We start from the raw sequence: 12,388 nt of genomic DNA on the forward strand, positions 1-12,388 counted from the left end.
TAAGGTAGGTACAGGTGAGACTGATTGTAAGAAGACAGCGTAAGTGGGCAGAACCTCGGGACCTGCAAAAAAGAATGGTCACACCTGGTCCTGAAGCAAAACATCTCAATCTCAATAACACAAAGAGAGTCATAGGAATTAGCCTAACATATAGCTTCCACAGTCAAATGCGTTTTCACAAAAAGATATGGTTGTAGGATTCACACTACCTCAACCAACGAAGTACCACTGTCCTAATGAGGTTATCTAAGAAGAAAGGACTAGAAAGCCTCACCCACATCATTGTCGCAGGCTTCATCATAGGTGATTCTTTCCCATCTTGGTTGGATGATACCACCAAGGTGGTCTCAACCTCAGGATGAGGGCGATCTGAGACGTCTGTGCTGGATATAACTGGAATCCAGATATATTGTTAAAACTACCTTTGTGTAAATCCAAAAACTATTGCTTTATTTAATTAAATCACCAGTAAGGATTAAAATCACTTATTGGATGACATAGAGATATAATGTTTACATCATCATTTCTACCAGCATGTTTCGGCCTCTATCTACATCCAACATTGATGTTGGGCCTTTGTCAGGGTAACTAGGATCTTGTGTATGTCAAGTTACTAATAATACCCTTGCTTAAGGTGGGAGGGTCTTACCTCCTCAGTATGTCCAATATAAACCTGATTTCTAGGGGCTTGGGCTCCACTGGACTCAATGGAGGGGGGTCACTCTTATAGTCACACATTCATGAAGGAGGTGGACCCATGGTTTCACCCATTTCTTTCCCCGTGGACTGCATCAGCCTGTGATCCCTCACCCCACAGGTCCAGAAGTGATCAGAGGAAGGTACTGTGGGCACCACATTTATGTCCAGTGCCAGCTAGTGTTTGTGAGAAACTCCTGGCCACTCCCTAACCAATGGGGTAAAAGTTCCCAGGATTGACCCTACTCACTTTTGTAGCATTTCTTGTGTTTCTTTTACTGCAAATCTCTCCTTTGTAATCACTCAAAACCAGTTTCCCGGGCAGCTTCTTTCCCACTGGGCCTGGTGTCTGTCTGACTAGGGAGACAAAGAAAGGACAGGCCCAGGTGTTAGCTACATCTGCCTGTGACAGGGAGGGCCCCTTTGATGTTTATTAAATTCCTTATCATATCCCAGATGGTCAGCCTGCCAGAGAAACAGAACACCTCCCTACACTCAAGGCCTTCATGTCAGTTTGGGAGCAAGTTCCCACCTCATTAAGTGGCTATCCAACTCCTGGGTGACAGTTGGAAAGTCATGCAAATAGGCATTTAGTGGCTTTAGGAAGGTAACAGGCAACTTAAAAAAAATACCTGTTCAAAAATATTTATTAACAATTAGATGTTAAATAAGTCCTATAATGAACTATGTAGCTGTTTCCCAAGCAGCTATAGCAATACTAAATCTCATATTGTATTCCAATCCTTTCCTATGGAACAGCTAACCCTGCTACAGTGAAAATTGTCTTTTATGTCTTTTTACTGTAAGATCATAAATGCAAGTACGTGTACTTGATCCAGTGTGCATAATTCACAAAAGAAAAATGTCAAGCAGTTTTTTCAATTTCTTCAAATTGAGTTATATTTACATACATTTTTTCTACACTTCCATGTATCACAATTGAAAATCACATCCATGTTTGCTCACAAGTGGATATTGATACATAAACATATTATGTTTCTTCACATTACTGATTTAACATGTTTATATGCTTGCTTTCAACGTGCATGTATTCTTTTCCTTCTAGCCCAATGCATTTCGGGACCTGTGTCCCATTATCAGGGGCCAATCTGTAAAGATATAAGAGTGACAACGTACAGGGGAAAGCTTTCATCCTCGATTGTAATGATGAACTGATGTTATGGTGTGGTTAAATAGTTGATATCATGCTCTTTAGAGTGGGTGGACGTGCTCGTTCATAAACAAATTGTGTTCCAACTTTCAGTAAACCGTCATACTACCTTCAACTCGTGTTCATTCTCTTATTAAAAATGTGACCGTTGTTCAAACACCTTGCTGTATTAGGTACCACAACTCTATCGCCCTTAATGCAATTACGGTCAAAAGCTGTGACCATGACTTACTCAATGTTAACCTCTATGACACCGAACTCCACTGGGTGGTACTCTCACTGTTGTCTAAGGACCAAGATACAATCCACATTAAATCTCAAGAAAAACATTTCTCACTGAATGATTTCTAAATATGACCAAGACTGACCTCATAAAATGTACTCAATGAGTACCGTTGGATGGAAGGTGAAACAGATAATGTTCACTGTAACAATAAAAAAACACCAGGTGGCCAATGAGTGTACTCTTGCTCACACAAGTTTACTGTCTCCAAACTACTCTCTACCATGTTTCCCCATAACTCTGCTGTTATATCACCCTGCTCTCACCTGGGCAAAGGCTGTTGGTCATGTCAACAGAAGTTCAGACACCAATATCTGTCTAGATTGAAATACTCTAACCAAAATTAACACAGAAGATGGACTTTCGTGTAACTGTCATACAATCTCAAAACTGGTGCGGCCATCTTAAAACAGTGGAAGTACGATTTCGAGGGTACTGATCATACGAAAGTAAACAGCGAAAAATGATATTTTGCACTTTAACTCGTTTGTATCGTAGGCAGGTACAACAGGTCCCAAAATGCATTGGGCGTTAAGGAAAAGAATATATGCACGTTGGAAGCAAGCATATAAACATGTTAAATCAGTAATGGGAAGAAACATAATATGTATATGTATCAATATCTACTTGTGAGCAAACATGGATGTGATTTTTAATTGTGATACATTGAAGTGTATAAATAATTTATGTAAATATATTTGAAGAGAATTGTGTACACTGGATCAAGTACAGGTACTTGCATTTATGATTTTCTTTACCCAGAATCACCCTAGACAGTATGCCTCAGAGCGTAGCACACTGATAGTTGAAAGGATTATAAATTGCATATGTGGTAAAAATAGGGAGTGCACTACACACTTTTCTATGTTTACCTTTTCACTGTAACGACATATTTAACTTTATTACTTTATTCTCTTATGTCATTGAGGCAAACAAGGGTGTGGTGCATGGCCTCTATATGTATAAATTGTAATATAATTCCTTTACCAACTTTTTCAGCATGCCTTTTACCTTCATGCTACTAAGTTGGATATTAATTCATAATCACGTTCTATTTGTTCCTTTTGATAGAAGATGGCTCAAGCATTGAAGATACAGATTTCAATTGGGATGAATATCTGGAAGAGACTGGTGCAAGTGCTGCTCCCCACTCATCATTCAAACATGTATGTACGCCAATTATGTTTTCACGTAATTGTTTCATGTCTATTCGTTATTGAGCGAGTGGTGTTTTACTGCATGGGTCGAGCCAAACGTTTCCAGGTTATGACTAGTTGATGCAAATTGAATAGTGGCACTTTTAGTACCATCTCCTATTATGAAAAACACACCTCAAAAGTGTAGGTACCCCTCGATTTTTCATTCTCGTGAGGTTAACAAAGACAGAAGCAAGGTTTATGATAGAGTAGAAATTCCTTCTTCTCATAACAAAAACTGGCATTTTTCATGTTTCTGTAATTGAAAACCTAACTGCGGCACGCAGGGGCATGCAGCCACGCTGGAAATGAGGGACTGAGTTTGGAACTTTTTAAGTGGCCCGAACCTTTAACTCCTCTTACAGCCATTATGAGCATCTGTTTTGGGAGCTGAAACATAGACCTCCACAAATGGAAAACACTGTTTGCTTACTATTTTCTGCCTCCCTGCATTACATTGGATTGCAACATCAATTTGTGCTTCTTATTACAGAGCTCATATTACAGTTACAGGCAGATTTTCTCTCAAGTACCCAAGTCTTCTGTTTTTTACGGAAGCAAACATACTACTGCACATCATTACGCACACTTTTTCACACATTAATCACAAAACTTGGTTATGATTGTTGTATTTATTTTTCTACTATAAAGAGACAAAACAGCATGTATTATTATCCCCCAAAAATGATCAAATTCATAGTCAGTCTTACAAATAACCGTATTCAATTTAAGACTACATGCTCACTCTCACAAAAGGCGGCCATTTTACTTGTAGTCTGAAAATATAAACAACCATGTTTTCTTAATTGCACAATTGAACAGTACACAGTCCCCCCCATTACGATAGAGAGTTATTATAAAGAATCCGGGACTAAACTAGACGATACTTGCTACAGTTTCAGCTAAAAACACAGATTCAACCCGAGCCTTCTTTACAACTTTTCTAGTCTTTTTAAAATTGTGCGGTGGGTAAACCTTTGGCGTGTTGGGAGCCAGCCACACCTTCGCTAGGACCGCAGCTACAAGGCTGCCAAGTTCAGACGGATATTCTTGACGGTCGAAGCGGGTATTTTTACAAAAAGCATTTCTACTAACACAAGTTACTCGCAAGGTGTGTGAGGGCTTCGGGATGTAGTGACCCGAAGAAGGAACGGACTTTAATGATGCATTTGGCTGGCACCTGGCTTTTACTTTCTGCTCCTATGAAGAAAGAGGGAACAAGGACATCACCTAGATAGTTTTATTTAGGTTTTTGTAAAAGTGTAATGCTCAGTGGGTTATTGTCAGTTAGGCCCACTCAGGTTTGTTCCCCCAGAAACAAACCTCCAAACAGGAATCAATCAAAACCACTTTATTCGATTAATTAAAATCATAAAAGTGTACAATACATTCAACAACAAATTAAAAACATTTCATCTTATACATGATTAAAAAGGTGTAAAATAAATAAATTATTCCGGTGGTACGGTTTATAAAACTAATTAATTTCCTCTAGTACAGCCAATCTAGCCCTCCTTAGCCTAATAGAGGCTACTAAAAAGCTAGCTACATAAAACATAATTGAAGGAGATTCCATTAGTTGTAAAAACATTAGAGCAGGTTTGACTTGGACGAAAGCATTCTTTCTCATAATAGGCAGGATAAACCTTTTCCTAGCGTCGAGGTACAGTGGACAAAAAAACATAAAGTGCATCGTATCTTGAGCTGAGAAATCATCACATCTGCAGGGGACCCCATCTTCCGGCCTGCACCAACCCTGTGGGACACTTAATACTAGGTGGATCTGATTGAATCGGAATTTTGTCAGAAGCCATTTATGATAAAAGTTTGAAACGGTTGACAAATATGGATGCATAGCCATGGATGAATTAAGCAAGAGGTGAGCCCTAACTGAGGGTTTACCATACTCATGGGATTCACGCTCAACCTCGCAGTGCTTAATAAAATATGTCTTGACCCACATTATATCTGCTTTACATAGACCTTCGGGGTTAGTAAAAAGCTCAAGGCGTCCTAGTTCCTTGGTAATTGATTTAATATATGACAGCCACTGAATTCCCTTCCAGTTATCTAGTTTACAGCAATCTTTCAAAATATTGTGGTTCAATGTAAGATCCGGGTTCAGCCAGATTCTGATCCATAGCAGAAGTGGGGCTATTTTTATAAAGTCTGAAATATATCCAGTCCCCAATTCAAGATGGACCGAATGTGTCGCAGTGGATTGAGGAAGGCCCAGGAGAGCACGAAAAAATTTGTTCTCTTCTATTTGAATGGGTTCCGGGTTAGTATACCCCCATATAGTAGCCCCGTACCTAGCTATTGAGACAGTTTTTGCTTGATATATTTTTAAAATAGCCTCACAAGGTTTCCCTCCCAACCTTTTTGCAAAGCCCAGTATAGCAGCCGAGGAGCTACGTACCGCTTTCACCTTAGTGGATACTTGGGATGCCCAGGTGCCCTTATCGTCGAAGACGACTCCCAAGTAGGTGAAAACTTTCACTCTAGAAATAACGGCTCCGTTGCAGTAACATGTTTTAAAATTATTTTTTCCCTTCCCCATTGCCATAACGTGAGATTTACCGTTGTTGACCACAAGGTCCAAGGAATTCATAAAATTCCCAAAGGAATTCAATAATCTTTGGAGACCAAGCGGAGTCCGGGCCAGCAACACAGTATCATCCGCGTAAAGAAGTACGGGTATGGGAATACCATCAATCCGAGGGACATCTGGAGAAGCAACTAGCAAGCTATCTTCGAGGGAATTTATGTACAACGTAAATAACATAGGGGCAAGAATGTAGCCCTGACGTACCCCTCTACCAGATTTAAAACTGGCAGAGCATTTCCCCTCCTGCGTCATCCTTATCGCGGCTTTCAAATCTTTATGTAATTCAGCCAAAAAGTACACTAGGGGCCTATCCAAGCCAAGTTCCAGGAGTTTTGACCAAAGCTTAGACCTGTTTACCAAGTCAAAAGCCGTGGACAGGTCCATAAAACCTAAAAAAATAGAACCCCCTGAAGCTTTGGTGTACTTTGCAATAATTAAATGTAAATTAAGGCATTGATCCTCTGTGCCCCTCTCAGGTCTAAATCCATACTGTGCATTAGAGATTACGCCTTTCTGGGATGCCCAATTACTTATCCTAGCCAGAATAACCTTTCCTAAAATTTTAAACGAGGATTCTAGCAGGGATATGGGCCTATAACAACTAGGGTCGCCCCTTTGGCCCTTCTTAAACACAGGGATTATGATTGATTGGGACCAAGACTTTGGGGGTACTGCTGTCGCCGCTGAGTTAAAAACATTTAACAAAACTTTAGCCCAATATTTAGAGTTAACCGTATACATGTCCGAGGGCACCCCATCAGGGCCTGGCGCCTTACGCCCAGCCGTCCCTTCAATAGCTTTCTCAACCTCTTCAATAGTGAAAATAATGGGGGAAAGGGGAGAGCTGGTGATTGGGGTCACAAACGCTTCCATCTCTAGATTACTCCCATATATTTTTTCAAAATGACCTAACCAATCATCCTCAGAGATGTTCACTTCTAGCACAGAGTTCTGGGAACCGGATAGCAACGGGGAATTAATAATTTCCCAGAATTTAGAACTATCTTTCAGGATGGCATTATCCGTTAAAACTACCCACGCTTCTTGTTTAATTTCCCTCTTCCGTGCTAGTATTGTTCGAGAATACTCTTTCCTTAATTGTGTCACTTGTCCTTTATCTCTCGGTTTAACATTAAGGGCTTTTCTAAGTTGGTTTAAGGCTGAAGTGCAACTATGGTTAAACCAACCACAGGCTGAGTTACTTTTAACAGTTCTGCCTTTCATGGTAAGTTCTTTAGCCACTTAGGAGCAAATGGCTTCAAAGGCCATTATTACATCCCTGTCATAGGAGGACGGATCGGAACATGTATTTAGATGAGGGCCAGCCTTTGTAGTAATTAGATTAAAAAAGTCTTCAGGAATTACCTTACTCCAATTTAGTCTCCTCCCTTGATCTTTGGCGTTCACGGGAACCACCACAGGTGTCAGGGCACGTTTATTCATAAGAGGGAAAACATTAGCCAAAAACAATACCACTGGGTTATGATCGCTAAAACAAGACCGTAGGGCATTATAAAAGAACACATATCTTAAAAGCCCTGCAGATAAAAATATGTAATCAATTATAGATTCACTATCCCTAGCTGCATAGGTGGGGACACGAGTTTTCTTATCCTGGAACCCTACTTCAAACAGATCATTGTTTGACAGAAGGGACTCCAAGGCTTCCCCTTTCGAGCTGTGTTCAAAATGTTGAGGGGTTGTGAATTGGGGACCATCATTATCTCTATAATGGCAATTAAGATTACATAGATGAACATTAAAATCACCCATCAAAGTATAAAAGGAAAAAGTGGTTTGTTTGTCCTTATAGGATTCTAAAAACTGTGTCAGCCAGTTAATATGTTCATTAGGGGACTCCTCTTGCTGGGAATTATAACAATTGATTAGTACAAACTTTGTGTTATTTGGCAAACTCACCTCTAGTATAAGGCAGTTATGTGAGGTACATGCAACCTTCTTAACGCTACCCGAGATATTTACTGAAATAAGGTACATGAGACCTCCCCTGTCTCTTCCCGCTATAGAGCTCTGAGCTGGCACAAAGTAGGAGCTAAAACCATCCATCCAAAAATCACAGTTCTTATCCCAGGTCTCTTGTAGGGCTATAATATCATATTGTTTTAGAATATTAAGCCAACCGCTATCACACTTTTTGGACCGTAAGCCCGCAATGTTCCAGCTCAACAATTTTACTATTTCCCCGTTATCGGATTTAATTTTATCTGAATTAAATTTTACACTACCATAGTTTGTTGTGATTTCAGTAATATCTCCGGTATCCTGGGTTACCGAACTAACACTCCCCTGGGTTTCTAAGTCCTTACGTCAATCACAGGCCTCCAGGCCCGAGAGAGCCCCAAATCTATTGTGGGTTGTAACGTTGGGTTCATACCCACCAAAAATGTCCGCATTAAGCCCATAAGGGGCTACAGGCATCCGAAGTTCCCTGGATATAAATGGTCTAGGTCTCACACGGTTCAGGGGTCTACCATGATACATATAAAAATAGCCCAGCGGACGTGCCGTCACACTATTAGTGTCACAAACCAGAGAAGCTGCACGTAACAGGACTGTGTTAACATGTTGAGGATATCTAAAATTAACTATAATACAGTCCCCACTGCAGCTTCTCTGGGATGGACCGACCCACTTCGTCCTTCTAGTAGATAAAATGTGATCTGCATAAACTAATGGGAACCCACATTTTCTATTAAGCCAGGACATAGTTTTATTTTTTAGTGACTCATGTGATTCCTCACGGGACTGTGCTTGCTGCTCTTGAAGGGGGGCACGTTTGTCAAAACAACCACATATGGCGCACACTCTGGGGGAAGGTTAGTAAAACTGGTATTTGTTCCATATCTAGAGGGAGATAAACCACCTTGTCCCGCAGGGGAATGTATGGCTGGACCACTAGGTAAAAAGCGATTAGAAGGAGCAATTTACGGTAAAACTAGGGAGTGGGAAAGTCGCAGGGTAGAATTACCTAAAGTGCCATCAGTAACACCATCGGTACAAACATCAGTAGGTTTAGAGTTCCCACTACCAGCCAAAAGACTTGCTACGAGATCACCAAGCCTCTTCACTTCTTCGTTAGCATTTTTTAATAAGAGCATTAAAGATTGAGTATGCTCAGCTAACTTAATTTCAAATTTCGCCTCAAGGGTAGCAACTAATAGTGCAAATTGATCAGATGCTAAGAAAGTATCGGCTGGGCAAATATCTTCCTGGGGTGCAATTCCAGAAACAGCACTATGTATGGCATCCACTAGTTTTTTAATATGCTTCCCCCCTCTTTTATTAAATTGTTTCCTACAAGCTCTCACAGGTCTAGGGCTAGGTGGAACTTCCTCCAAAACAATGGTAGACAAGTCCTGGGGAACTAAGGAGCCCTCTGTATAATCCTGTACTTCGGCCGAAGTTGATTCGTCCGGTAGACCTGGGTAAGTGCTCGCCTTGTTAGAGCCCTCAATTGTATCGTCAGCCTCAAGGTTGGAGGTGGCATCAGGGGGTGCAAGAAGGCCACCCTTACCAAGGGAAGCTCTACGGTCATTATTAATTTTATTGACCACTTTTACTAGATAGTTGTCCATTAGTCCAATTCCAGCTACGAGTTTATCCTGTTTAGCGCTAGGCATGGTATAAAAAATAATAATGTTAATCCAACAACAGTATCCAGTAAGGGATCAGTATAGCAACTTTGAAAGTACTGACACTCAGTAGGGCCGCACGAGGATAAATAATATAATATAATATATCCCCGATTCAAACACCATCCACGGCGTCAGAACAACTCACATGAATAGAGGGCCGAAACGATGACCGAAGAACTGTGGCCCAGCCCAGCCGCGGCCAGCTTCGCCCGGCGCATCCCGCGAAGCGGGCCTCTGCGCGATTTATTGGCGCCTCCTGGCGCTGTCACGGCGTCAGAACAGCGCGCCGCCGCTGGGGGTGCCGGGAGTTAGAGTCCCGGGGCGGCGACGTGGGAGATTAAGCTGGCAAGGGCCCCTCTGGACTCTTGGCGGTGGCGTTGGCAGTGGCGTTAGCCTTGGCTTTGGCTGCGTGATCCAAGTGGCATAGGACACCACAGGTAGGTCAGCTCCTCCCCCAGGAAGTTTGGTTCTGAAAGAAAAAAATACTAAAGTCAATACATAATGTGCAGGGAGTATTCACCCTGGTTGTCACCCTGTTCATTCTGGATGCCTGTGACCCTCGTGCCTTTCTTGGTGATACTGGGCAGGAACAATCCTCACCAGAAGGCCCATCATAAACAAAGAGGTGCTTTCAATGGTGAGACACCTTTGGCAGATGGGTCACAAGAAACATAAATGCTGCTGAAAACCCATCTATAAACTGGAAGAAACGTGAACATCTGCCTCTTCGTGCAGACGTTCTGCATTCAATATACGCTAAACGATTCTAAAGTCATTAAAGTTCATATATGAAAACATCTGTCCCACTCTATGTAACAGCAAATAGAGGGGCTGTTTTTAACTATTGTTAATCTGTGTTTTCCGTGTCGTTGACAAACAAAACAGCGTACCATTGCAGTTGAATTTCAGTGTTGGGAGCAGTGGGGTTGGGAGCAAACCAGACCCTACGCCCAGACCCGCTGCAAGTGACCAACCCTCTTGTATAGTAGTATTTTTAAGAATGTGGCTAATACATTTTACTTACAGTACATAAGCCTTGTGAAAAAATAAGCAGAAAATATGGCCAAATCTCTGAAGCTTATCAAAGAACCTTCCTTTCGTCGTCGTCTAGGTGGAAATCAGTCTCCAGAGCAGTTTCCAACCAGGAATGAAGCTGGAAGTAGCCAATAAGGGCAACCCAGACACCTATTGGGTAGCCACAATCATTACCACCTGTGGCCAGCTCTTACTCCTTCGGTACTTTGGGTATGGAGAGGATCGCAAAGCGGACTTCTGGTGCGATGTCATGACTGCTGATCTTCATCCAGTGGGATGGTGCACTCTGAACAACAAGGTGCTGATGCCACCAGATGGTAAGTTTAGATGTACTCACATAAAGCTGTTAATTCGAAGTTGTTTTTGTCATTTATTAATTGTGATATTGCTATGCTCGTGCTCTAGGAAGCAATGTTAGTTGGGAAGCGGGGTGGAGGGGTGAGCACACCATCACAAGAAAATAAGATTCAAAAAAAGTTAATTGAGCCAGGCACTCAACAACTACCAGAGTTATACACCTTAAATCGCCAGTGGCTTGAGTAATTTAACACCATCATCCTAGAATGAAAGACCCTTACTCTTCACCAAGTTTTAATTGTTTTTTTGTAGAGCATGACCGGTTTACTTTTCGCCTTGATTGTATTGCTACTGTGCAATAATATATTGACAGGTTGACTATTAGCCTTGATTGTGTTGCTACTGTGCAATAATATACTGACAGGTTGACTATTCGCCTTGATTGTGTTGCTACTGTGCAATAATATACTGACAGGTTGACTATTCGCCTTGATTGTATTGCTACTGTGCAATAATATACTGACCGGTTGACTATTCGCCTTGATTGTATTGCTACTGTGCAATAATATACTGACAGGTTGACTATTCGCCTTGATTGTATTGCTACTGTGCAATAATATACTGACAGGTTGACTATTCGCCTTGATTGTATTGCTACTGTGCAATAATATACTGACAGGTTGACTATTAGCCTTGATTGTGTTGCTACTGTGCAATAATATACTGACAGGTTGACTATTCGCCTTGATTGTGTTGCTACTGTGCAATAATATACTGACAGGTTGACTATTCGCCTTGATTGTGTTGCTACTGTGCAATCATATACTGACAGGTTGACTATTCGTCTTGATTGTGTTGCTACTGTGCAATAATATACTGACAGGTTGACTATTCGCCTTGATTGTGTTGCTACTGTGCAATAATATACTGATTTAGATGTGAGACATTTTTTATTTTAGATACAAATGTAGACATTGTGGATATTGATAGAAAGGAAACTAGGTTCATCAAGTACGCTATTTTTTGTAAGTATTTACCATCATAGAACTTTATAGGCTAAGATTGTCTCTGATATGCTACCACTATTGCTTCCCTGTTAGTCTTATTCCTTTTCTGTGACTTTCCTGTTCAAAAACCCCGTTGAATAGTTAGTTTATGTATTTACTTCCTTAACTTAAAGAGATTCTCTTTTACTCCACCGAGTTTTTCCAAGACACTCCTCCTCTTTTAGCTATTTAATCAAGAACCACTGCTAGCCTAAAATATTCTAGTCACTTCTACACCATATTTATATCCATGAAGTGTTTACATATAATTTGATGTATCCATTGCACTACAGACTGTAGGCTCACAATTCTCCATGTATGAGAACACTGGAATTATGTGAGTCTGCAGCCACAGTGATTTCTGCATAATTATGCATTTGCCGCATTTACCAAATAAATC

General features: G+C 41.0%; 1 protein-coding gene across 3 annotated transcripts in view; it reads left to right on the forward strand.

Moving 5' to 3' along the window:
* Positions 1-12,388, forward strand: part of SFMBT2 (Scm like with four mbt domains 2) — an 819,725-nt gene that overhangs the window by 239,062 nt on the left and 568,275 nt on the right. For 2 of the 3 annotated variants that reach the window (XM_085653540.1, XM_085653542.1), the window contains exons 3-4: positions 3,222-3,316; positions 10,722-10,962. In XM_085653540.1, coding sequence (XP_085509666.1) covers positions 3,222-3,316; positions 10,722-10,962 — 336 coding nt within the window. The remainder of the gene's footprint in view (positions 1-3,221; positions 3,317-10,721; positions 10,963-12,388) is intronic. The other variant, XM_085653541.1, reaches the window with a different exon arrangement.

This window comes from Triturus cristatus, chromosome 4_1 (assembly GCF_964204655.1).
Source record: "Triturus cristatus chromosome 4_1, aTriCri1.1, whole genome shotgun sequence".
In the NCBI taxonomy this organism is placed as follows: domain Eukaryota; kingdom Metazoa; phylum Chordata; class Amphibia; order Caudata; family Salamandridae; genus Triturus; species Triturus cristatus.